This window comes from Emydura macquarii, unplaced genomic scaffold (assembly GCF_026122565.2).
Source record: "Emydura macquarii macquarii isolate MOO-44397 ecotype Brisbane River unplaced genomic scaffold, CSIRO-AGI_Emac_v2 contig_3220, whole genome shotgun sequence".
In the NCBI taxonomy this organism is placed as follows: domain Eukaryota; kingdom Metazoa; phylum Chordata; order Testudines; family Chelidae; genus Emydura; species Emydura macquarii.
Genome location: NW_027133357.1, coordinates 7,314,964 through 7,341,964, shown reverse-complemented (window position 1 = coordinate 7,341,964; position 27,001 = coordinate 7,314,964). Strand labels below are relative to the sequence as shown.

The window sequence follows — 27,001 nt, the reverse complement described above, 5'->3', positions numbered from 1 at the left end:
GGAATCCCCCAACCAGAGAAATTGCAGCTATAACATGGGGCCACGGGGACATAAGTGCAAAGCAGGTGAAAAGGAGAAAGGGGGAAGGAGATTGATCCAAAGGAGTGAGACAGATGCAAGGAACCTCCCTGGAAAAATAGCTACATTGCTAGGACTAGCATTCAGCCACTGGTAAATAAATGCAGTGAAAGGGTGGGGTGCATTTACTTTCTCCAGTGGCTCTATTTTTAATGATAGGCAGCTATAAATTCACCAACGGGAAACTGGCTCCCTCTGATAAGAACACCATAGTATCCTGGTCAGGGAAAGGCTGTGAGATGTGGAAACATGCTATATTTCCTTCTCAGTTTTACAATTTCTCTAACAGTTCATTTAAAACCACAGTGGCTACTTTTTAATCACCTCCCTTCATTGGGCCCCAGTTCACAGCAAAGCATTTAAGCACATGCTCACCTTTAAGCTTACGAGTACTTCTATAGACTTCAGTGAGACAAATCATGTGCTTCAAGTGCTTCATTAAATTGATGCCTCACTGAACAACATATGATTGCGTAAAGTAAAGACTGTATTGTAATGCAGAGTTAATGGTAGGTGAGTGGGAGACAGCGTAACTTTGTATTCACTTCTATGGCACAATACATATATGACAAATAAATTTACTATAAATTATACACATTTCAAACTATCGCAGTTTACATTAAAATCTACACTATTGATACTAGTCCCTATAGGAGAAGGATTATGTTGGGGAAGATTATGTGCAGCATTTCTTTGCCTTACCATTGGATTATCAGGAGGAATGAGTTCCTGGAAAAACAGTGGAACTCATTAATGCAGGACTGTTATTATACACCTTCCGCAGGTTCAGGTGGAAGTTTTCAATACCCCTATTAGGAGACATATCTGCTGGAACAGGGGTCTCAGTAGGACTCACACAGAATCTTGCCCTGCTCCAGGTCATCCTAAGATATGTCTACACTGAAATGAAATACCTGCAGCTGGCTCTGAGACCCTCACAGGCTGAGCTCTAGCCTGAATGTCTGCACTGCAATTTTATAACCCAGCAGCCAGAGCCCTGTGAGCACAAGTTAGCTAACACGGGGCAGCCCCAGGTGTTTGATTGCAGTGTAGTCACACCTCCTGAGTACAGAGTTATATACCCAATCTTTCCAGGGTCCCATAAACACCACTAAAATACACAGATTAAAAGAAAAGAACCCCTCTGTGTCAATTTCCTTCATTTTTCCCATAGTGTCCTTCCTAAAACTCTCTGCTGGCCTCTGATCTATGAGGCAGTTTTTCAATGTACATGCTTTGGATTCCAGCAAACCCTTCACCATGCACAGCCATGTCCCAGCTCTGACAGTCTCTCCTGCCCCCTCAGGCTTTGTCACTGTCAGCCTGAGGTCTTCTGGATGTTGAGGGCAATGGGCGCAGTGCAATGCTGATGTATTCCATAAGCTCACCAGAGGGTAGCATATGGGGGGACATGGGAGCTTGCCCCGGCTGGAGATGAACAACGGTCGATTCCTTCAGAACAGGTTCGGATTTCAGCCTTGATGTGGCATATTTTGTGTATTCTTGTGCACCCTCTTCATCCTGATCTTTGCTGTCCTTCAGTTCTTCGAGTCTGCTGATGCCCTGATACTGTGCATGAAAAAGGGAATATTTTCAGCATGGTTAATAACAATAGCAGAGGCTGAGCTAATGTCAAAGAGGGCAAGATGGAAGAAGAAGAAAATGTCCATGTGTTAGCCTCAGTTACTGAAGAGCAGAAAGAAAGTGCACAATCTTTGTCCACCTTCCCATAATTCTGGCATGACTTCTGTGCCTTACAGAGTGAGAAACCAGGACACAGGGGCTAACACCACCAAGCAGGCGACCTTCTTAATTTCAGAAGGTCATGAGAAGGGAAGTTGAAACTCATGTTTCACAGTAGCCCCTGCTGGAGCCACAGTAAGATAGCTGTAATGGGAATTCTTGTTCGTCGTTTTGGATGCACATGTGCCATGATGTGTGTCTATAAAGGGCAGGGGAAAATAAAGAAGCAGATGAAACCCAGACCCTCTCCCCTTAATGCCTAATCTCTGAATTTCACAAGTAAATAACCCTGCAGTTTAGCCTATGTGGGGGGTGAATTTTAGGAACCTGCAACAAAGACCTTCTCCAGGGAGATCTCTGGATACCCACATCAGTCCCATGCACGCCGACAGTTGTCTCAGCCAGTTATGCAGTGTATTGGGATAGGGTAAAATCCCTTTAAACAGCGTGTCAGACCTCTAACGGTGCTCAGGGCATTTTATGTTTTAGAAGCCACGAGAAACCAGTCAGAACAGGAGCGTGTATGTAGCTAGGCCTTGCACGTTTGTGTGCATTGGTAAACACAGTTATTCAGGACCTAACTGCGCCCATGGTTGTTGCTCATATTGTTACGTCAAGAACAAAAGTTACGACAAGCTGTCGCTCGATGTCCATTGCACTGCAAGCACCATTGCCCACCTGGAGTTCAAAGGGAAGAGTTGCACCTTACCGTGTTTTGGACACTGTCAGGGCTCACATTGAAAGAAGATTCCTCCAGCCTGTTGTCGGAAGTGGGTGAAAGCTTGAGAGCCTTTGACAAAGGGACCTGACTCTTATCTTCATCTCCCAGGAGGTTAACAGAGGCTTTCAGGCTGTAAACCCTCGTGTGATAGACCGGACTCGTTGAGCAGCGAGAAAGGAATTCCTCAAAGTGCTAAAGAGAGGAGATTAGACCTGCTCTAGGCAGGGTTGGTGACATGGGGTGTAAAATGCTGGCAGCAGCCTGTCTACACTAGGGCTCCCTGAGTCTGGTGGAGCTGATTCCTTGTGAGCAGCCGTGGGGAATTTTTGCAGAGGGCTAATGAGGTTCGCTAGCAGAATTGCATGGGCATGTGGGCTGGACTAGGAGGGCTGGACTTTAGTGCTGTGCAGTGGCAGAGCTGCATGGGGTCCGAGCACAATGGACACCAGGACTAGAAGAGAATGGAGTGTTACAGATCCGAATGGGAAGAGCTGTGTATGCACAATACCTGCTCAGACCATGCCGGCTTGTTACCGGTTACCAGTCCGTCCCTTACATAAGCACTATAATTGACATAAAAAGAAAAATCACCAGTGGCGTACTAAGGGGAGACAGGGGGGCCAGGCCCCCAGGCGCTGGCTTGAGAGGGGGCACCGGGCTGGCCCTTAACCACGCGCAGGAGGCGGAGGGCACAGGAGGCTCTGAGAGGCACAGAGTCTCCTGTGCCCCCTGCCCTCCGTGAAAGGCCGGCCCAGAGCACACTTACCCGCTGCTCCAGCCCCATAGCCCGGCACCGGCTCAGACGGGGCAGGCACAAATTTAGACTTGGCCCCCGGGCACCGAAGACCCTCGGTACGCCACTGAAAATCACCCTGAGTGTTGAGCTGCGAGTCTCCCGGACCTTCTCTGGTGCGTCCTCCATGACTTTCCGTAGCAACAGCACCTGACACTCCAGGAATCTAAAGAAGCCATGAGTGCCAAAAAGGGAAGCATTGGTTCTGCTCACCAGCCGTTTGGCCTTCGTGAAACTGTCCTCGAACAGATCCCACTGCTGGAGTCTGCCGAACCTCCATCACCCGGGGAGAAACAAACAAAAGGAAACCATTAACCTCTTCCATTCACTGATGGCCACGATTGCTTTAATACTGCACTCAGCAACCCCTCTTTTATTCTTACAGCAGCTGAGAGGGAGCAGCTGGCTGCTTTGCAGAGCTGTTCCTAACGATGGAACAAATGAGGTAAGATCCTCCCTATTTTGAGGGTTTAAGAGGGACTTAAATGGTGAAAAGGTTTTGTGCTGGCCTGTGCACAAGGGTGAATGTCATCCTAATTCCATATGTGCCCTAGGCAATTAAATGAAGGTACCATTTCATTTTCAGAGCTGATGAGCACCTGTAGCTTCCATTAAAGTCAACAGGAGCTGCAGATGTTTTGCAAGATTCTGCAGCACAGGGTGATTTATCTGCCCCCAGTTCCATAACTACAGGATCATGCTGCTTCCCCCAGCACACAAAACAGCAAGAGCTAAATACCCAACACAGAGAAGTATCTGAGGAGACTCCTCTATTACCAGATCGCCAAAGAGGCGTATAGACTCAGCATGATGTTGCTCTGAGACTTAAGGATGCAGCTGCCTTCATATTGGTTTATGAACTGCAGGCACTCCTCAAAGGTCCTGTAATCAAACCCTGCAAAAGAAATGGGCATCAGAGAAACCATTCCGCTCAACGGCACCTTAACAGGACAGGGTAGGAATGGCAGCAGTTCACATTGGTGCGTGGTGGCGATAAGGACCTTGGCGCCTCATTCTAAATCATGACTGGATCCTGACAATCCTGCATTTTTAGTGAAGCATCATGTCCCATGGTGTGATCAAAAAGCCTCAGTAATGAGTTAACAAGAAGACATCAATTACCTTTCCTCCTAAGGAGGCATCCTTACTAAGTGGTGCTCCCTGCCCCCACAGTGGTCTACTCAATGCTAAGGCCATGGCTTTAGGAAATGAAGTTTGGTTTTTGATCAAGTAGGTCCTATAAAAACATGTTTTCCCTTACGATGTTTCACCCACTAATAAGCAGTCTTGTTGGTTCCTTGGCAAAAGCCAAACTAGGGTGGATTCAAAACCACCAACCCCAGCTCATATTGTAGAGGCAGAAATCAGACAAGACCGTCTCCTTGGGCAAAGCCAGCACTGCTCTGTGTGCTTCCTCTAAATACGTCAGCAGCCTGTGACTGTGTAGCACACAGACTGGTCTCATCTAGCACCTGAACAGCCCAGTCAGCTTTCTAACCTGTTCAAAAGAAAGGAAAATGATCTGCATAGGCCAACGGGGATTTTCTTTTCTTACACTAAAACTCCCAATATAAAAATCTCAGGATAGGAAGAGCAATGACTCCCTTCTTCACTCAATAAAGCTCTGCTTCATGATGACGATGATGACTCTCTTTTATATTTAGCTTGTAAGCTCTTTAGCGCCTTGTACAGTCCTGGTCCGTGACTGGGGCTCCTAGGTTATAGCAATTCAGATACTACTAATGGCAATAGTAGATACTGCTGGTAACACAACCCTTCCAGCCAGTATCAGAGCTTCATTATCATGAAAACAGCACAAGTCTTGGCACAGGACAGCAGCGTGTGGCCACCCTTCTTCTTAAAACGCCAGGCAGCACTTACCAGCATCACAAAGCAGCAGGTCTAAACAGGCTGAATAGAACCAAGCCAAGACAAGGATGCTCTCCTCTTGAGTTGTGAGCTCCCATAGCCAGTCTAAGACTCTGGTGCATTGGGCGTACCTACAAAATGAGACCTAAGAGTTCTCAAAGAGTCATTATAACCCATCCCTTAAGACATTTTTGTGCAAAGGGAAAGGCCTAAGGAAACACTGATCCTAAAATGCTAGCAGGAACGGGCACCAGCGCTGGTTCAACAGAACCAGCTTGATATATCATACTGTTGACCCTTGCCAGGTTAAAATCAGTCAACACCTCCTCCTCCATCTACATCCTTCAATTGCACCATCTACTGGACCCTTCTTCCATCTCTACCCTGACTTTCTTACGCCGTCCCATTTTCCCATCTACACTCATTCTTCCATCTGTCTTTATAAATCAACTTTACCAATGCAACATAAATACTCTATCGCTAGTGAGTTAATACAGCCAAATGAAAGGATGATAATACTTGTTCTTCAGAAATGCAGATTTGAAGAGAACAGAAAGAACCAAGTAGTGGAGGCTGGTTTTTCGGAGCTGCACACACATTGTATGAGCTTGAAAGCCTGTTGAAGAAAGAATATATATGTCTCTATATATGGTGTCTGGGCGTGGGTGTATGTATATAAACTCTCCCTCCCAGCAAATGGTTAGAATGGACTCACCCAACTGGATGGATCGGGTCAGATGACCCAAGCAGAGCTTGCTATAGGCCAGTGCCTGAGCTAACTGAGCTGTCATTAGCAACCTCTCCCTGGTGAAGGTGAAGTTGCACTGAGAACTCCTCTGGATAGCCATCATCTCATATTTTAGCCACTCGTCTTTGTAGCCCATACGTTGGGAGAACTGTGAAAAATCCATATACGTTGAAATGATCTAAGGCATTGAAAAGAAGAGACGAAAAGGCGCCTTGCTGAAATTCACCAACCGGCAGAAGAAAATACAAAGCTGTTGAGGGAAAAGCCACGCAGCGGGCCAAGCAGGAGAAGACCCTACCTTGGGAGCAAGCCTGGGGCTCTTGCCCGGAGAGGACATGGTGTCTCATCGTAGATGTTACATTCCGGTGGAGGAAAAAAGCGGCACCAGCTCAGTGGATGTCTGGGGCCGGCTAACATGGGGCCTTCTTTTAATATCACACTGACACTTGGTTGTCTGATGGCCACAGAGGCTTTTCTAATTAAGAACTTAGAGACATATTGACTTTGCCCCATGATCTCAAGACTGGGCTAATGGTAACTTCTATTGCAAAAAGCTTCCTTTTTTTCCCCAAAATTGCCAACTCACTTATAGTTTGCAATGTGAAGATGCAACACCTTTCTGCTGTCAATCAGTCACAGTGTGTTCACTCAGAAATACTGGCTGTGCCCAGAGACATCACCCCAGGGCACAAAATGACCTAATTTTAGAAAACCCCTGGGTACTTGCTTCTTCTCAGGGATTATTACTTCTGGGGCCATGCTGATGAGTGCAGGATAAAGGCTGGAGAGATGAGGTCGATAGCCCTTTGCCATCTATACTGTGACTTTTAGGAGATGGCACACTCACCTGCATTTTGTTCTCAGACTCATCTGCCAAATTTATTTCCATCAGGGCTGCCAGGCGGGAGCACTTGCTGTTGGCGATAGAGTCCAGGCTGTAGAGCTGCCAGAGCAAAGAGAGGCAGTGGATCTGCTGCTGCAGAACAGCTAATGCCTTCCTACTGTCAGACGAGAGAGATCATTACATGTTAGAGGCCACAGCAAGTCAAACATATACGGTAACTATCCCTGCTAATTAAATAATGGGAGATCAAGCAAAGGGGCCAGTTAGAAACCCTCTTGAACACAGAGTGCCAATCATGCCTATTGTGTTCAGTTGCCATGGTGACAGTTGCAAATATCTGCTGGGGATTAGGGCTAAAACCCACAATCATCAGACTGAAATTCTGCCTCTTACTCCGTGTGTTGGGCCTGACGCTGCTGAGTATGGAACGCAGAGTGTTTTGATTCTTCTAGTAAGGACTGGAAGAAGGCTCCAACCCAGGTACGGGGAAATCCCTTGTGCAGTAAGCAGAGGGCCCTTTTGATCAGTTTCTTTGCCAGTGCGATTTGGCCCATGTTGAAACAGACCTGCATGGAGAGTGATTAGTAAAGCAATCACTGCAACGGTATCACTGCATAACTGCACCTAGGGGAGAGAGTCCTACAAGGACAGAGAGGCTGAATGGCATTTTCAGCATTTTAGGATACAACAGGGTTGAGGAGAGTCCTTTAGACAAATTGAGCTGAGTGTGCAGATTTCTGAAGGGCACAACAAGGTAATAACGGGGTATTGTGGGTCTGTGACTGTCTAGGATCTTTTGTGGTCCCTGCTAGTATCTGAGTCATGTGCCTCACAAACAGCAGAAATCAAATCAGGAGGTAGAAGGATTTGGAGGTGCCACTGTGGCAAGACTGGCCACCAAAAGGACATGGTGTGTCTGCATCTGAAAGGAGAGTTTGCAAACCTGAAGTCAGGAGCAGACAAGCGGGAATACCATGTGTACCTTGGGCTGCTGCTGCTGCCTGATCCTCCAGGGCAGCCAGGATCCAACAGAGCTCTCAGACTGCTCACTTTATTAGCAAAACACAACTGTCATGGCAGTTAGAGAGCAAAAGCTGATTTTGCTCCAATCTTTTTTAAAGTGGTAACAGTGAGAAGGATGTGTGGTAGAACCTTGAGGGCATTTTTTATTGAGGGGTTTGCACAGGAGTTGGGGCTCATGGGAAAGGCAGAGAGCAACAGTCAGAAATCCCATGAACCATATCATTTTGGATGACCTCCAGTGTGGACCTTACCTCTCCCTTGAGGCTACAGAAAGTGGCTTCCTCAAATTGATTGATCTTCAGTTTTTGTCTCTTCAGACAAGGGAACGTTGCCAACGCTGACAATTCCTGCAGGCCACTTGCTTTCTTCAAATACAGGTATGCCTGACTCAAACACAGAGAGAGTCAGTAAGAGGCTGGGCCATCATCTGCTCAGAGCACACACCTCTGACTCCCCTGCTCATAAGCCAAAGGGAACTTACCCAGGGCCAGCTTTTGGGTTAGGTCAGATGGAGAGGCAGGAACATATGGAAGTCAACTCACCATATAATTGTTGGATAAATATAAGGAAGCAGCCGCAGACTCCAGCAGATAATAAAAAGCCATGGTTTTATCTTTCACCATCATGCGATGGTGGGCTAGGGCAGAGACCACTGACTCCACTATCTCTCCACATTCACAAGGTGCCAGGTTTGTGGCTTCCTCTTTGCCACTTTTATGGTACTTAATAATCTTGTCCACCCTGTCCAGGAACTCTTGTTCAACTCTATGGTGAGAGAAAAGAGAGGGAAAGACTGCTATAGCCCAGTTGAATATTTATAAAGGATCCTGAGGGGATGAGTCCATCAGGGCCCAGTATCCACACTGGTCTAGTGGCTCCCCCTACTGCAGAAAAGGCACACCAACATTTAACTGAAAAAAATTTCTTTTCCTTTAAATTGACAAAAATCTGCCAAGTTTTCTGGCAAAACCCACCAACTGAAGAACTGGGATTCAGGAAACCTGAGTTCATTTCCCCACCCTGCCACTGACTGCCTGTGTGACCGTGGGCAAGTGCCTCAGTTTCCCCAGCTATAAAATGGGGATATTAATTATTCCCTACCTCACAGGCTGCTGTGAGGTTAATAAAGTACCCAGGTACTATAGTAATGGGGGCCATACCTAACTAGAGAGAAAATCCAGTCTGAAGCATTTATACCACTGTCAAAAATCCACTGTACACAGGCTCCTGAATAGCAGCATAGGCATTGTATCAAACCTGAGGTCCATCTAGTCCAGTATCATGTTTTCCATAGTGGCCAACAGGTTATGTGTCACCAGAAGGTGTGAGAACCCCACAGCAGGCAGATGTGAGATAATCTGCTTCTCCTGGTCTCTCAGACAAAAACTGGCTTAAGCCCTAAAGTATATAAGGTTTTATCCCCTTCCCACATTTGTTAGCTGTTGTAACTCTGGGTGTTCTTGTTACTCATATAAATGTCCACACCCTTTCTGATTCTTGCTAAGCTCTTGGCCTCACTGGCTTCCTGTAGCGATGGAGTTCCAGTTATGGGTAAAAAAGTATTTTTTTTTTTTTTATCAGTCATACATCTGCCACTTTTATTTCATTGCATGCCCCTTTGTTCTTATACTCTGAGAAGGAAGAACAGAAGCTCCCAAATGGCCATCTCTAGACCATTGATTAATTTATATGCTTTTATTATGTCCCCTTTTATTCATCTCCTTTCTTAGACCCCAGTCTGTTCAATCTCTCTTCATATGAAAAGTTTCCCAGGCCATTAGTCATTCCTGCTGTCACCCTTCTCTGAACCCTGACTAATAATTGCGCAATTGCCTTGCAAAAAGCAGCAATAACTTTTTATCATTGACCAAGGGCCTGATCCTAAGTTCAATGATGTCAACAGGAGTGTGTCTGCCCCATTGATTTCAATGGGTTTTGGATTAGGCCCTAGCTGAGTCACGTCTGAACTAGTGACCTGCGGCTGAAAAGTTCTGTTATCCCATTTCCAGTCCCAGTCTCTTGAGCAACCCATCCCCAAAGAATTAATTTGCTCTTTATGGACACAGGTGATCCAAAGATTCCCCCTACCATACCTGAGATGATCATCTGGCAAAACCTGTTTATTCGTGGTTGACTTTGCCTTGCACTGTAAATTATCTGAAAAGGAAGTTGAATTTCTTGTTTAAAAAAAAGGCTGAATGAATCATGTTCTGGCTTCCAACGCTTATTCTGTGGTTTACGATAAAGTATTCTTCACTTCCTGACCCAACAGTTTTCATGCACTGTTAAACAGCTGACGGGTTCCACCTCAGAGGTGGGTATGACGTGATGCAGGAAGCTAACACACAGTTTATGCTCCAGCAAAGCACTCTCTTGCTGAGGCAGAGGGGAAACACAGTGGCTTAAGATTCTGGGCACCCCGAGAAAGCATCACACCTTGGGCAAGTCCCTTAGTCTCTCTGTGCATTAGTCTCCCATGTGTTCTGAGGATAAATACAATTAAAAATCATGAGACACTCAGATACTATGGTAATGAGAGCCATGTAAGTGCTTACGCAGCAGTAACAGAAAGGCTTATCTCTCTCTATGTCCCCCCCTTTCAGAGACTCCCTCATTCTACAGGAGTGTGTTAGCAGCTGGACAGCTGAAGATGTTTTACCTTCACCTGGGGCCAGGGGAGTTTCTGTGACGAGTTCCTGCCCTAGAGAGGCATCAGTCATCTCTGCCGCAAAACATGAATGTGCAGTTGCCTGATCTGAAACAGATGAGACAAAAATCACTTCTAAAGCCAAAATGTGCCACACAGGCATCATGATCTTTCTGCAAACAGAGACTGGAGCTGTGCTAGTGACTGGATTTGCCTACTGTAAACCCATACGCTGCAAATGCATTTTAGATCTATGTGTTTGGTATGTTAGGAAGCTGCCTGTGGTTCCTCTATCTCCTTATGTTACACTCAGCACTAGCACTGCACCTAAGAGTGCTCTGGTCTACATACCTGGAGCATCTGGCCATTTGGGACTTTAGAAAGCTGGCCTGGCCTCAGATGAGCCTGACACAGTCAGTCAGCCAGGTGACCTCATTCTATATTGGCTGTCTGGCTAGCAATGCAGATTTCAGGCTGGCTAATGTCTCACAAGGCTTCCCAGCTTACCATTTGTTTGATAGAAGTAAGAAACACATTTGCAGCGTTTCCGAAACTGGAGCTATCAGATGGACAAGCAGCACCTTGCAGAGTGTAAGAGGACAGGAGATTTCAAGACACTGGGGCTATCAATCAACACACAGCAGTGTTATGTTCCACAAACTGCAGCTATCATCTTCATCCTCTTACAGGATATCCCATGCACTAGTGTGAGCTACAGCCTCCAGAAATTCATCACCTACAACGCAAACACCCTGCAATGCGTTGTCAGTCGCCCTATGATATTTCCTCTGGAGCTCCACCATCTGGATTTCATTAAGAACTTCAGTTTACCTTGTGCTAAACTTGTCTGAAGCCTCTTCCCAGTTTCTTCAGGAAGCACCAGAGCTGTGCCTTTGGTCTTACTGCCCTGTCCCAGCAAACAGTCTACATTGCTGATCTGGGTGTCCAGGGCATAGCGGTGGAAGGAAATGAAGTCACCTCCACCGCAGCTTCTGCATTTGTGAGCCTTGTGCTCCAGGAAGGTGGCACATTTGAGGTGCAGGGCCTTCTTCTGATCCTCCAGCCACAGCTCATAAGCTCCTTCTCGCAGCAGGGGAGTGCAGAACCGCATCGCTTGATCCTGCTGCAACATACCCAGCTCCTCTTGCAGGTTGAAGCTTCTCTTGCAGGTGCCGATGTCTGGAAAGCAGCAATGATTCCTTTATCACATTATTGCATGAGGTTCATCTGACTGGAAACCGTTGAGACTGGCTGTTCTTCTGGGCAGGGACCTAACATTTTGTATTTGTTTTTAGCAGTGTTTTATACATCTAGGGAGGGTATAAATAAATAATAAAACAGAGCCAATGAAATTAAGATGGCTGCAGATCCTCGTGCAAAATTTTCCTAAGCTTCCTGGGAGCAATTTCCCCAGCACTCATGAAATACAAAATACTAGGTTGCATTTCAACTGTCATCACTGGCCAGTGACTATGTACATGGGGCCTGATCCAAACTCCAATTAAGTTCATGGAAAGAAATACTCCCATTGACTTCAAATGGGCATTGGATCAGGCACACAGGGATAAAACAAAATGGCATTAGCTCATCATTTCCGAGGTGTGACCAAAAGAGAGATAAACAAGTTCCCAAGGAATACTGGACGGTCCTGGAAACTAAAAACTCTGCTCACCTTCAGAATCCTCTGGCCCCATGGTCTGCATCGTCAAGAGGCCTGGGCGTGTGTGTAAATGGCAGGAACCTACTGCCTGTGAGGCGCTGGCTTCTTTTCCACAATACTCAAACATGTGGGAATCTATCAGGGTCATGAGTGTCTCCTCCATCTTTTTGTTTGTCCACTGTGGGAGGATGTACAGCAGCAACTCTGGAGTGAACGTATGGCCAATGACAGCTGCACATTTAACTGCCATCTGCTCAGAGGGGCTCAAGCTGTCCAGCTGGGCCACAGCAATCTCTGCAGACAAAAAAGTCAATCAGTCAGTAACTTCCTCCTGTGATTATGCTAACTCACCGGATATTAGTTAGCTGCAGCTAGGGATGCTGCATAAAGTTCCAGACAATGATTCTCCTTTCTCACTCATGCTTATTTTCTATCAGTGTAACTCCACTGAATTCAGTGATTGGCATAAGTGAATCAGACCCAGAGTGTGGTCCCTGGTAAACAAAACCAGATGAAACTGGAATGTGAGCTGTGTGGAAGCCTGCTCACTCCTGTCTGTTTTATGCAATAGATGCCTCCTGTGCAAGGACTGTGATTCCATACATCAAGGACACTCTTTTCATCCTCTCTTTGCCTGAGTCCATCCCAGGAAAGTAGCAGAATCCTGTTTGGATCCTTGACCTCTTCTTTCTGTACCAATTAACACATTGAAGGAGCCCCCTCTGTGCCTTAGGGAAACCTCGTTTGTGAACACCATTGCCTAGGGCAACCAAAGGGAAATCCCAGAGTACAGTTTTGCACTGACCTTGGGTTGATTCAAGGTACATTGGGACCAATCATTCAAGTCCATTTGATCGTGGTTAAGCTGTTAGCTTGTACTCAGGAGACACGGACTGAGTCCCCTGTCACAGACTTCCAGTGTGACATGAGGCATAAGGCAAGTCACTTAAGTATCTCTGTGCCTCAGTTCCCCATATGTAACATGGGAATAATACTTCCCTAGCTCACAGATGAGTTGTGGAGCTAAATACACTACAAATCATAAGGCCCTCAGATACTATGGCAATGAGGGCTGAATGAGTACCTAGCTAGATAAATAAGGGGAAAGGATGGAGCTTGACTGGGACTGTGCATCCAAAAAGCACCACTGGTGAACGCAGTGGTGAAAAACTTCACACTAGCTTGGTCTAACAGAGTTCCTGGAATCGTTAGACATTTTCCACGATGAGCTCTGGATCTCAGACCTGCACTGCAGCATTCCACTACCCATGCCTTTTTCATTTCTCTTTGACAGTTGCCTCTGAAGAGACATACTGAGCACCAGCAGATCAGCTACTCACCTTTCAGCCTCAGTGGGAGTAGAACAGCATCCAGGTCCACATCCTTCCTGATGGTACAAATGTAAAGACCTTTGTTTTCCTTGGAGACAAGAGGCGCTCTGTAGGGTATCGATTTGACAGCAGTGGCTGCATGGAGAGAAGGAATAACTTGGAAACAATATACAACTGCACAATTTGAGCTCATTTAAAAAAAAATACAAAAAACTCAACCATGAGTTAGTGAGAGCTAAAGAATTTGTGCTGGTTTATTTAGTCTTCTCTACTATAGTTATTAGATTGGTCTCTGTAAAACTCACCTTTCTTTGCTCAGCATTTATTCCATCTGCCAGAAAATGCAAACTGAAACACTTTGATACAGGGTCCAATAGATCTGGTGTCAGTCTAACTTTGAAACGCTTTTGCTGAAATGCTATTTTGTATCTTCCTACAAGCCATATCGCCTCAGATGAATCACATCAGCAACCATCCACACTAAAGGAGCTGTTTCCCCCTCTCTTTCTCTAATAAGCAATGGGAGTGCATCAGAGTTGATAATGGCCATGTGGAATCATCTATCACCTCCTCTTTACTGAGAACAGCTCCTGCACTAAACTCCAGCCACAAAAGAAAGTTCAAACCAAGAGAGAGTCAACTGCATCTGTGGTTAGAACATACCCAAATGAAATGTTATGGAAATCAATGTTTTAACAAGCTACTAGCTGGCAGTGCAGAAAGTTAACTAAGTTTCCCTTTGGCCAAGACTGGATTTCTGTCTCTGGGCAGGACAGATTCAGTACGGGCAGGCTACAGGAAAAGGAGAACCCCATAACATACTCTATTCTGGTGTTGCCTAGTTGATAGAGCATTAGATGAGGACTCTGGAGACCTAGGTTCTAGTCCCAGCTTTGCCACTAGCCTGCTGGGTGTCCTTGGGCGAGTCACTTCCCTGCTCTGTGCCTCAGCTTCCCCACCTGTAAAGATATTTGTAAAATGCTTTGACAGCTACTGATGAAAATTCTCTAGAAGAGAGAGGTATTATTCTATTCTATATAGGTTCTTATATTGTTCTCACTGTGGTATCTAGATGCCTTCCAGAAGCATATGAAATGATGTGAGCACGAAGGTGGTAACTTCTACTCACACTCAGCTGGATTTGAACCATGGACACAGAAGTGAAAAGCTCTCTATTTTATTAGCCACTGGACTGGCTTTGAACTAGATACCGAAGAGAAAGGGTATAGCTAATGGAACAACGAGCCTAAGTCATCCAGACCCAATCCATGTCTCCCATGACTCAGATAACATGAAATAGGGACGTAAATTGGAATTCTGAGCCCTCTGGCTGGGAACAGAGCTATGGGATTTAGACAAATTAAGAAGGTGTATCGTACTTGACAGATTATCCCACTCATCCTCTTCCTTCTCCTCCTTGGGGATGCGACAAAACTCGAGAACCTCATTAGTATGGAGGTCTGTCAGTAATGCTTCACAGTACAATGGGACACCAAAACTTCTTTGTATAAGGAATCTAAAGAAAGGAGAGAGCCTATCACTCACTAATGCAAGCATCTTCTCATTGGTAATGTGGAATTTAGCACACTTAATATATTTTTAAATAGTTTTGTTTATCTTTTTTATGATACATTATCAGGAGAGAAAGCCAAAGCAATAAATGCCAAAACCCTGGAACAAGTGACTGGCACAGAAGTGGCAGGAACAAATGGAATAGGAAATCCTCTCAAGATGAAGGATTGCCCTAAATTGTTCATCTGGTTTAGATGGCAAGCTCTGAAAAGGGTTTTCAAATTAAATGTAAAGAAAGAGGTAAGATTCTGAAGCCCACACTCAGGAAACCATTTAAGCACGTGCTTAAGTGCCACTGCAGTTGATGGGATTTAAGTACAGGCAATGAAGATGTGCTTAAGCGCTTTTCTGAATCAAGACCCAAATCAGTAACAATACCAGGGTACACTTTAAACTAGAGTTTAGAGTGGGGCACGGAGTAAGGATTTCTGATTTCTATTCCCAGATTGACCAGGGATTTGCTGTGCGGCAGGGGGCAAATCATTTTGTGTGCATAAGATCTTAAATGGTTTACTTTATTTGGAAAGCTCTTCAGTTCCTTTTTTAAATCACATGCAACCAGTCTGGTAAACACACAGATTGAAGCCAAGGGATCTATCTGTGTTCATTTCCAACACTGGTATAATCACTGGAAGGCGTTAAATGCTTTTGTAATCGGACAATACGTACGGTGCTGAGGGTATTAACGCTGACCCAAAGGTGCCAGAGTATTCTCATAGGCTATGACACTTTCTGTTCTTCTGCATTCATGGCCCTTAAGGCTTGATGTCCCTTCCTGGTGGACTTGCTCCCCTCCACTCGCTAACGCAGATTAGTCAGCTGAGAAAGGCACTTACGTTTCCATCTCTCTGGGAATGCTAACTACGCCAAGTTCCTGACAGGCCATCTTCAAGAGGCTGGAAGGCTCCAGCTCACGGAGGACAACGCCAGTGGTCTTGGGACTCTTCATGATACCTTCAGCAGAAGCACAAGGGAGGAGCTGTTTGGCAGCAAAGGGAGACAATGACATGACTATAAAGACAGGGACACTCAAGAGAAGTTTTGCCAAAAAATCCCAGGAGGCAGCATCAATGTACTGGGCATCATCAATGATGAATATCAGTGTTGCTTCTTCCGCTGCCTGAAAAAGAAAATAGATGAGACCACCACATTAGACCAGGCTTCAAGTGGGTAGTGAAAGAGAAAGAATAGACGGATGTTTGTGCCATTTCTTTAAATTCGGTATTTTAATTGATATCATTTCATCACTTGAACTCTCCCCCTGCACGTGTTGAGCCTGAACATTAAAGCTCTCAAGCTAGTTCCTCAATTAGTGTAAATTGGTATCGCTCCGTTGAAGTCAATGTTGAGGTCAGTTTAAGCCAGGTAATGATCTGGCCCCGTATTTTGAATCAATCATTTAACTCGTAAAGAGATTTTATCATGGGTGGGGAAAGCTCCAAGTCAGAAAATCTGACCAGCTTTCAAGCCAGAAACAAATACCATGGGAGGGATTTTCAAGAGCACCTGGCTGATTTAGGAGCACAAATCCCAGCCACTTTCAACAGGACTTGCACTCCTAAAACACACAGATGCTTTTGAAAATCTCACCCTGTGTATTCAGGAAAGGCTTCCACTTAGCATCTCAGATTCGGAGAAGACACCCCTATTGAGTCCTTGGGAAGACAGTCCAAGTGGATGAGCATCTCAGCCTGTTAAAGTAAAGCTGTTTGCTAGCAATGCCTCTGTAACCCAGTCAGGGTGCTGCTCTGTGCCCTCTAGTGGTGAACTGGGCCACACAGACCCGTGGTTCTCAAACTTTTTAAATGGAGTCCCCTGTGGACTTTTGTCTAACAATCGCAGCCCCCTTCCCCTGAACTGAATCCCTCTCTCCCCCTTCTGAAAAGGGGGGGCCCTTTCAGAAAAATACAGGGGGGTGCTTCCTGCACTGTAGGCCCTAATAATTGCACATGCCCCTTCCCCTAAACCCCCCTCTTTCAGGAAAAACAGGGCCTACAGCGTGGGAAGCGGGGAGTGCGGCAGCAGCTGCAGCAGCGTGCCCGGCAGTGGCAGGGGGCTGCAGCTGCTGCAGAAAGTGGACAGCGGCTGCGTCCGTCTCTGGGAAGCGTGGAGCTGGACCGGCTCTGTCCCCTACTCCATCTCAAGTCGCGCCCCCCCACCTTGAGAACCACTGACATAGAGGTTGATCAACCTCTACAGCCATAGCTAGCAAAGCTGGATCTACTCATGCTTTTAGATCCAGTGGTCTCATGCTCTATTCGCACTGCTGATGACCCATGCAGGGGCACGGCTTAACACCGGCAAGCCCAACCTCTCACTCGTACCTAATTTGGGATGTCTGTTTACCCCATTTATATGGTGATGGGGTTCACTCACCTTCTGCAGGAGCCTGAGGAAAAGCATTTCCTCTTCTTTTTGCTTTGTCTCATTGTCCATGTGAGAAACCTCAGCTGACACGGGGAACTGGTCAAAAAGACATCATAAGAGTTAGCAAGAGATGTAACTTGCTTAGGAATAACGCACATTAGCAGGAAAGTGGCCAAGAAGAAATTTTCAGGGCAGCAAACATACATACATTGCTCATAGCTTTTTTTTTTTTTTTTTTTTTAAATCCTTTCCATGTAGAGACATAATGGAGCAGGATTTGTCATAGGACACCCAATGGAACCCTTTGCTTCCTAGGCCACCGGCTTGAATTTGCCCCATGTCACTATGAACTACATTACTGTGTGGTGAACTGTTGCACACATTTGCAGGATCTTAGCAGAGAGTGCCTAGCTGATAGTTATCCACATCACAAAAGTCAGTGCCACTGTCCATCAATGGCATGCAATGATGGAATAGGCAAAGAGACACTTCTGTATGCTTTGAACTCCCACCCTCCCTTGCCTTGGGTTGGATTACTCCCTCCCATAAACTCCACCACGGTGGACGGAAAATTCATTGAAGTTCGCCATATCAGGTCTCCTCCAGTGCTCTGTAAGGGGGTTGGAACTGTGCCCACAGAGCAAGATTTAGGCTCAAGGAGTTGACATCCTAACTGCAATGGGGCTAACCAGACAAATTCAGAGAAATTTAGCAGCCATATCCACATCCAGAACAGTGACCAACATCTTTGCTTTCTGATTATTTGGAAATTTGATCCTGGCCACCATTCTGACATTTCTGCCAGTGAAATTAACCTGCGGCTTGACAAAACCCTCGCTGGGATTATATAGCTGAGGTTAGTCCTGCTTTGAGCAGGGGGTTGGACTAGATGACCTCCTGAGGTCCCTTCCAACTCTATGATTCTAAATTCAAGGCAAGGATGAAAGATGCTGAGACATGAGCCTGCCACTAATAGAAATGAAGGAATAACCAGAACCCCCCAATCCCCGCTCTTTGTAACTAGCTCATGCACAAAATGAGTACACGTCAGTGGGTTTTCTCCCAGAGAGTAAGTGCTTTCCCCATTACCTTGACAAGGAAATGATTATTGAGGAGGCAGTAGAAAGTCTCATCCAACACCCCAGTGAGCTTGCTTTGGAGGACATCTTGTCTGTTATAAGGTCTACAGGCATCAAGCCCAAAGAATATGGCCATAAGCGACCGGATAGCATAGAAGGACTCCTGAATATCTACTTTGGATAGCTCTAGTGCTATTACCCTGTGTGGAAAATTATTATTATTGGTTATTTGTATCGTGGAAGCACCAAAGAGTCCCAGTCATGGTCCAGGACCCCGTTTTGCTAGGTACTGTACGAACACAGAACAAAAAGACAGTTCCCTGCCCCAAATAGTCTACAACCTAAGTAAAATGAGAAGGGTTGAGAAAATGCTTCCTGCAGTGAGAACATTTTGGGAGTGTTTGTGTAGATATTGCCCACATGCTATCTCGGTTGATAAACAACAAACAAATGATGAATTCGGAGATCCTCAGAGCTGCATGTTCTGCGTCACAGTAAAGGATTTCCAGATCTGATCTCTGCTCACATATTAAATCCCGAGGCCCGCCAATGAGCTTATGAACTATCTCCTGGTCTTTGAACTAAGAATATTCGTAGTTCATCATGATTCCCTGTGGGATGGTTTGACAGGGAAGCAGTATGAAGAAAGCAACAGATAGATAGAACAGCCTCATTCTGTACAACTTCTGAAACCACTTCATAGAGATCTGCTCCCAAACTTGATTAGCAGTTTCTTTGACAGAAATTGTTTCCAGCATGCAACACTAGTGGGGGTGGGGGGTGGGTGGGAGGGGATGTAAGTGAATATGCAGCCTCTTGAGTGGTGTATGGGCAGGCTAGATACACCCAATACAGCAAGACACATGGTGGTGGTGATGCATAGATTTTAAACCCTGACGGGGCCATTATAATCGACTAATCTGACCATAGCATAGCACAGCACAGGCCAGAGAACCTCACCCACTAATTCCTGCATCAAACCCGTAATGTCTACAGTTGAATTTGGAGCTGGCTTTTTGGAGAAAATGTTCGCTCTTGATTTCATACCCAGTGTGCACCGCTACTCATGTCTATTTTTGCTAACACAGATGCAGGGCGAAATTCTGCATGCAGAAACAGCCACAGTGTATGAAAAGGAAATCACCTAAACAACAGGACAAGGAGATGTGGGCAATCACATGAAGGAATCACTGGCATGGCTGGGAGCTGAATTAGCCTCCCCTCCAGTGTTGGATCATTGACGTTACGGGGGATGAGGATGGTATTTTACCCATGATAACAGTGTCCTTACTTGTGAGACCCAAGGTGAAGGTGCTTCACATGGCGTTTTGTCACTGAACATGTGCTCAAGCAATCCAATCTGAGCTCACCTTGCGGCTCACAAAGAGCCACTGACTAAGTGGTTACTCGGAATGACTGAGGTGGTATCATGATGAACACACATTACAACTGTTGTTCGTGACCCACTGGAAGGGTTGATCTGGCTTTGTGGCTGAGGTTGTTGTGGGGAAGAGGCCCTGAGAGATACAAAAACACCCTAGCAAATACCTTCCCTGAAACTCAAAAACAATTGCATATGAGGTTTAGATAAATATCTAAATAGATGTAGAGAAAACACTGCATCACGCTTTGGAGTGTATTCAGTCTAGGATACACAAGTCAAGATTGAGGAGCCTTTGCAGAACTGTGCAGTGGCCCAAGATTGGAATAGGGATTTTGCTGGAGAACTAACCTGTGATTTTCTTCCCTGGCTAGGTAGTCTATTTCAGCAATTAATCGGCTTTTTCCATAGCCTGTAGAGCCTTCGTACATAACAACACGGCCTTCTTTGTGTCTCACAAATCCTCGCAGTGCAGACTGGAAGATCCTGATCTCTTTCTCACGACCTTTCAAGAGGAAGGCATTTTATAGACAGCATATGAGCAGATACGATGTTGTGCTTCCCAGCCACACAGGGCTGGAAGTGGCTGTCTCTAGAATGCTACTTAATGCATTGGTCTTAGGGCGGTTGCTCAAAAGCAACAAGAAAAAAAATAAAACAAAACATACCAACCTGCCATGGGCCTAAGGAACCCTATCTGGAATGTGCCCAGCTCATCCTAGCTCAATGGCCATGCGGAAGAGCTCTGTGCCCAAGTTCTAATCCTACATATGGCACTGCGCTGTAATGCCATCAATCAAACCAACTAGCTTGTGAATTGTCCTCTCATTTTATAAATTGCACCTCTGCTCAATCACAGGTGCCTTGAAAGCCGTTTGGCTGCAGGCCTACCACCCTTTAGCTCACCTTCAAAGACAAGTATCTGAACTGTGGACATATGGGAACAGGACTGCGGGAAAAATCAGGGATGATCTTTTGCTTTAACAAAAATGTATGGCTCTTACGTTCCCTAATATTCTTAGATGGCAATTCCCCTTCCTATTTTTTCCTACGCCCTTTCCCCCACCATTGCATCCCTTCCCAACTTTCAGGGATGTTCAGCACATTATTAAAACCGTGCGAGGAGGAAAGATCCACCTACCCAACAAGGGTCGATTCACATCCTTCTTTCTGGTAAAACCTGACTTTGCAAACATTCTAAAAGGAGGAAGGGCAGACAAGAGTCAGCGTTCACCTATCTCGATTATCATAAGCCAATTAAGAACTAAAAAGAAACAGAAGAAAGTATCTCAAAAGATCCATAAATCCTTCTGAGTGCCCAGGTGAAATGAAAGCATTAGATGGGCTCATTCATTTGTTGAGTACAGCCCATTCTTAATCCCAATGGAAATGCAGGTCATTAGAGGGCATTTCAGGTAGTAGTTTGGATAAGGACAGTGGTTCTCACCCTTTTCTTTATCGGAATGCCTTCCATCTAGCTGGGAACAAATCAGGACCCAGATTCCGTTTAGCAAGATGGGAAGGGCAGGGTGTTCCCAACATCTATGCCTGTTAGCAAGCTCCCTGGGATTGCTGACCCGCTGGGTTAGAAAATTCATCCTGTGTGTTAATAGAGTTAGATTTCCCCTTCTCTCTGGCTTGCACTGGAAGAGGTGCATGGGAGTGACTTACAGGTTTCTCTTTCTGCCAAGATATTCATAGGTTACCCCAGGGCTCACGGCATCGCTTGACTTCTTCTCCGGAAGCTTCTTGAAAAAATAACTGGGCAGCCCAGATTTTGAATAAGTCTCTTCGTCACAGGATATCATCCCTGGATAGAACATCAGCATCCTGGAGGCCATCTTAACCTTTGAGCCAATGACTGTGTCAGGAACAGAGCATAGGGAAAGGCAGTGAGCAATCTAACAAACTCACACACAAACTCACACACACACACTCACACACCACAGCAAAGTCCTATTCTACCTGTATATTCTTGTCTAGAACGAGTGCCAGCAACTCCGCAGAACACTAGCCCACTTGTTATCCCAATGGAAACAAGTCTAAAATACAGAAAGAGCAACATGGAATCAGCAATCCCTTGCTAACAATCTCTATAGCTGTATCTTTCTCACCCTCTTCACCTTATTAGTGATGTAGACTCACTACAGGGCTTGCCACTACTGCTTTAGGCCTGTAATAAATAATTGGCTGCTCCACTAGCCAACTACCACATGGCCCCCACAATGTCATGAAACACTTCTGTTATGTGCTGATCTCAGAGGCATGGCAATTTTCACAACACTGACTGGCTGGTGATTGGGCATGTAATGTATTGGAGAAATATTATCCCAACTAGTAATCAGTTCCTTCCCAGCAGAAAACACCCCGTGAACATCCAGAATTACAGTGGTAAGAATAAAAAAATAATTTTGGAAGGAAAATAACCTTTCATGCATCAAGGTACAAGCCAATCTCTAATTAATGGGGTCAGGAAGAAGCTTTCCCTTTGAGCAGATTACCCCATAACTGCAGGATTCTTGCATCTTCCTCTGAAGCAGCTGACACTGGTCACTTTCACAGACAGAATACTGGGCTAGATGGATCCCTAGTTTGATCCAGCCTGACAATTTGTGGATTCTTAACACATTTACTTTCAGATATTTTTCTTGTTATTTCTGGTTGTCAATACCCATGACAACCAGCATCACTGTACAACTCCCACTTGTGACCAGTACTGTAATTAAGTCATGACTGAGTCCCATTTTCTCAAAAAGCGGTCAGTGCCATCCATGACGGGAGATTAAAATGAATGAATGTTTCTCCTGAATCCCTTCAAGCCTTGGCAGCTCAGTTCCAACAGTGCATTGGACCAAAGAACAAATGAAAAACAATTGGTTTGAAAGTAACTTGGAGGAAGTAACCTAGCTACCCTGACCCTTTAACAGTGTGGCAGCAAGGGGATTCAAAGTTCCTTCATGTTCAATATCACCACTATCCACTCACTAAAAGTGTGTCCTTAGGAGGGTGTGCATCTTTCTCCAGCTTGATGTTTCTTATTGGTTATGTAACACACTGGCAGAGTGTGTGACATATTTGCTTTTAGTGGCTGGTTCATAAGAAGGTAACAGCCAACTACTGCTGCCAGCTAATAGCATTACCCCCTTAGCTCAGCTGGTAAAAGTCTGTGCTGTAGTGTTGAAGATCCCAGGTTGGAAGCCTGCTGATGACCCAGGCAGAAGGTCATTGCACTTACTCAATTTTCATGAGATTCTTAGAGCAGAAACTAGAAATGCTATTTGCGCTATCTAAGGCATGGGTGCTCTCGTCGTCCCTTTTATCACCAGGCAGCCCAAAGGCACACAGAAACATGCAACACTGTATTGAAGACAGAAAAGGAGAGGTGTCAGTTAGCAAATGATTATTAAGTATCCCGCATATCCCATTAAGGATATGCCAGAGAGGGTCACAACCCAGTTGTGCCTTGAGATAGTACAAACATCCAGGGCTTCCTTAAATGCTTGAATTCTGAAGAGCTACTAACATGATGCATTTTGCATATGGTTGCAAAGAAAGAGATGGGAACAAATGGGGTTGAGGAAAAGAATGGTTTTGTGATGAAGGCTGGGACTTAACAGATCTGAGTTTGATTCCCAGCTTTGATGCCGCTTTGATGCCGCATCCCAGTTTGATGCCGCACACTCCCTGAAAAAAACGGGGGGTGGGGGGAGTGATGTTTCCTTTCTCCCATCTATTGTCAATTGGGACCATGAGCTCTTTAGGGCAGGAAGACTGTTTCTCCCTATGTGCATGGGCAGCACCCAGAACAATCAGGCCCCAAATCTCAGCTGGCACCTCTAGGTGCTGCTCTAATACAAACAAACAAACAAACGGTAAAAGTGCTGCTCAGGCCAAAAGCACCAGGTACCTGCCATCCCACTTCCTCACAACCATCAGTTGGTTCTTTCTATTGGACAGATACCACTGTTCGAGATTCTCTCTGCCTGGCTGGCATCTGGATGGTTTCCACCCACCCCATCCCAGTGGGCGTACCTCACCCTAATTCCCATGGTCATCCTTATGCCTGCCAGGTGGTTGTTTTTCACAGAGTTGCTGAGCCCTGTTTTACTCACTTTGCCAAATGTGGAGATTTTGATAATTTTGCCTCTCCAGCCCTCCAGGAGACCAGAGATGCTTACAGTGGCATCCTGGACCGATGTGCACAGCTCTGTCATTTTTGTGCTCTCGTTAAATTGCAGATTGACAAAGACAACGGTTACCAGTCGAAGCTCAGATACAAACTCCAGTGGCTGATTGTCATTGATCTGGAAGATAAGGAAGGTGGGGAGGGGAAGACTCAGGTCCTTCATGTGCCTGGGATTTACTCTCTTCATTGCCTGGGCTGGAGCTTCACTATGGAGGAACAGCACGTATCAGAACAGAAACATTGACATCTTACCTTCTTCAGAACATTTCCCAAGACAAACCTCCGTAAGGCCAGCTCAAGTTCATGATTGGAAGCCAGTGCCACAGCATTTCTCAGCAGGACTAGGAAAGGAATTAATATGGTTTAAGTTATCGAGAGGCAAAGAAAAAAAAAAAGGCCTCTCACTATTCCAGGGATCCTGCATTTTTGTTGGCTCAGATGCTGAATAAAAGGACCTCACCTTCATCGTTTGGATAGTGCTGTAAATGGTCTATGCACTTTTCAAAGTGTTCATCAAAGTCAGATGGATGGAAGATCTTTAGGTATCTCAGCTGAGTAAAAAGAAAAATGATAGACAGTTTGTCATTTCCCCCAAGTCTGCTTCGTAAAAAAATACATCAACAGAAGCTGGAATACACCAGATCACATCCTTCACCATGGTCATCGTGTCTAAATCATTCCCCAAATGAACTTCATCATTCCCATTATTTCCACCTTCCTTGCTACATTCAACCCACTTGAGCCAGAAGTTAAAGGCTCTTGGTTTGCAAAGGGGCTGAGCACCTGCCACTCCCACTGACTTTCCTAGGAGTTGGGGGTGCTCAGCACTTCTGAAAATCAAGCCAAAAGGCTCTAGAACAGTGTTTCTTAACCTGGGGTTTTAGAGGGGTCGCAAGTGCAGAGCTGGTATTGGGGGTGGCAAGAAAGGCAATTGCCTGGAGCCACAGGGGCGCCATGAAACTAAGTTACATGCCTCAGCCCCGTGGGGGTGGGACTCAGGCTTCAGGGGTACAGTAGTTTGGAAAGGTTAAGAACCACTGCTCTAGAATGACACCGTCTATTGACCAGTTGGTGACCATCTACTGGATCAGAAATTGGGAGAACTGCCAGCCATAAAAATAAAACAGTTGCTTCTTGGGAGTGTTATGTTTGCTGCCCTCAAGATTCCCTCAGAGGGAAGGTACCCTGTAGCAATTTAGCATATGCTCAGCATAGCATAGGGGAACAGAACTCACAATCTTTGGCTACAAAAGCACAGGCCCTCGCCGACTGAGCTCAAGAAAGAGCCTCACTAGCTAACAAAGGAAAGGGAACCATATGAACACAAGCAAGTCTAATATATGTTGATTAAGGGACTGATCCAACGCCCATTGACTTCAATGTGGCTCCTTCTATTGACGTTGATGGGCTTGGGGAAAGGGCCATATCACATACCCCATTTTTAAGAGTCATTGCAAATGCACTACAGGGTTTCTACCTTCATGGCTTTTTGGCCTTGCAGCATTTCTGCTTCTAACATATCTCGGTCACACAGCTCCCAGCAGTTTGGCGATAGAATCACTTCGCTGACTTGTGCCAGGCTTTGTGCCAGCCTCACATCATCCACTTGCTGGCCAATCACCAGCAAATACTGACACATCTCATCACCGACAACGAGCTGAGAAATGTGGCCTGCAGACAGCCCTGAAGGGAAGAGAAACAGATTAGTTGAGAGTACGTTTCTTTGGGGCTCACATGGCCATCATGTATTTCTACCATTAGGCATCTGTACCCATCTTCAGTCGGAGTTCTGGGCCCACTTCAGCGTAGCTAAGACCAAACTGCTCCTGCATCTCCAGGCTACATTTTGCTGCTAGCGTAATGATGTCCCTCAGCTGGCTTCGTTCTACCTTCCAGAGCACCAGCAATGAATCCCCTGCAGGAGAGAAAGCAGCATGGAGGGGTGCACGAAATGGCTATCTTCATGTATGTTATTTCCATCTGGTGAGATCCATAAACAGACTAATCCTGTACCATTGAAGTCAATGGGAGTTTTGCCATTTTTTACTCCAGGAGGAAGAGAATCAGGCCAAAAATACTGCAATAGCCACTGATGTGTTTCAAAGGCATAGTACAACATAATAAGTACCTGTGAAGTTCAAGATATCACCTCCGAAACAAAGCACATCTGAGGAACACAGAAAATGAGTAAGTGAGACAGAATATAATGCCATGTTCATTATATAGCTGCTTTCATCCCAAAGAACTTTACAATCCATAGATTTACACAAGAACCACTTTGGCATTGCTGAGATAGAATATAACTTTTATAGCACATTGGAAGATTACATGACAGTGGGGGATGGAAATGGAAAACACCACTCCCGTGGGATCCTTTGGGGGAAATTATTTAATATTAGTATTCTGATAGTGCTGAGACACTCTGATGAGACTTGGGAACCTCATTGTGCTGGGTGTTGTATGAACATGGAGATAGATGCACACCCCGCCCCAAAGAGGAAGACAGAAAGTAATTATTCTAATTGGAATTTGACCAGCATTTTATGACTAATAGCTCACAAATTAAAGCTCTTGACAGGAGAGCTAATGGACACAATGGTCAAGCCCCAGGATTTTCCACTTTCAATCAATGAATGATTTCTTTTATACATGGGTGTGTGCCCATTTGAAAATGTCACCACTGGAGCCACTGTTTTTCCAGCGAACAAAAGCCTACATTTGACTTGCTCTCCAATAAGATAACTACTGGGAAGAAAAAGCAGGGATTAACTATAATAATATAAAGCTATTTTTGAAACAAGTTTTCAGAAAACACAGCAATGGCTGCCAGCAGGGTACAATGTTTACAAACTCCTTGGGGGTAGAGGTTGCATTTTCCTTTATATATTCGTCTACAGCAATAGCAGAGCAATACTGCTTGACCAAGAACAAACATCGGCTGGCCCAGCAAAGTTTCCTG

General features: G+C 45.5%; 1 protein-coding gene across 1 annotated transcript in view; it reads right to left on the bottom strand.

Moving 5' to 3' along the window:
- Positions 1 to 533: 533 nt before the first annotated feature.
- The window catches only part of LOC137142203 (adenylate cyclase type 10-like), a 28,038-nt gene continuing 1,570 nt past the window's right edge, over positions 534 to 27,001 (bottom strand). Inside the window, exons 3-30 of the mRNA XM_067531440.1 lie at positions 26,171 to 26,209; positions 25,814 to 25,957; positions 25,520 to 25,725; positions 24,503 to 24,593; positions 24,295 to 24,383; positions 23,969 to 24,160; positions 23,092 to 23,213; positions 20,998 to 21,053; positions 20,208 to 20,361; positions 18,486 to 18,675; positions 17,402 to 17,492; positions 15,866 to 16,145; positions 14,837 to 14,973; positions 13,467 to 13,592; positions 12,139 to 12,420; positions 11,298 to 11,645; positions 9,913 to 9,976; positions 8,362 to 8,584; positions 8,071 to 8,202; positions 7,190 to 7,362; positions 6,800 to 6,950; positions 5,920 to 6,130; positions 5,724 to 5,820; positions 5,217 to 5,335; positions 4,113 to 4,230; positions 3,414 to 3,609; positions 2,531 to 2,734; positions 534 to 1,647 (exon numbers count right to left, since the gene is read on the bottom strand). Coding sequence (XP_067387541.1) covers positions 1,381 to 1,647; positions 2,531 to 2,734; positions 3,414 to 3,609; positions 4,113 to 4,230; positions 5,217 to 5,335; positions 5,724 to 5,820; positions 5,920 to 6,130; positions 6,800 to 6,950; positions 7,190 to 7,362; positions 8,071 to 8,202; positions 8,362 to 8,584; positions 9,913 to 9,976; positions 11,298 to 11,645; positions 12,139 to 12,420; positions 13,467 to 13,592; positions 14,837 to 14,973; positions 15,866 to 16,145; positions 17,402 to 17,492; positions 18,486 to 18,675; positions 20,208 to 20,361; positions 20,998 to 21,053; positions 23,092 to 23,213; positions 23,969 to 24,160; positions 24,295 to 24,383; positions 24,503 to 24,593; positions 25,520 to 25,725; positions 25,814 to 25,957; positions 26,171 to 26,209 — 4,502 coding nt within the window. The 3' untranslated portion in view covers positions 534 to 1,380. The remainder of the gene's footprint in view (positions 1,648 to 2,530; positions 2,735 to 3,413; positions 3,610 to 4,112; positions 4,231 to 5,216; positions 5,336 to 5,723; positions 5,821 to 5,919; positions 6,131 to 6,799; positions 6,951 to 7,189; positions 7,363 to 8,070; positions 8,203 to 8,361; positions 8,585 to 9,912; positions 9,977 to 11,297; positions 11,646 to 12,138; positions 12,421 to 13,466; positions 13,593 to 14,836; positions 14,974 to 15,865; positions 16,146 to 17,401; positions 17,493 to 18,485; positions 18,676 to 20,207; positions 20,362 to 20,997; positions 21,054 to 23,091; positions 23,214 to 23,968; positions 24,161 to 24,294; positions 24,384 to 24,502; positions 24,594 to 25,519; positions 25,726 to 25,813; positions 25,958 to 26,170; positions 26,210 to 27,001) is intronic.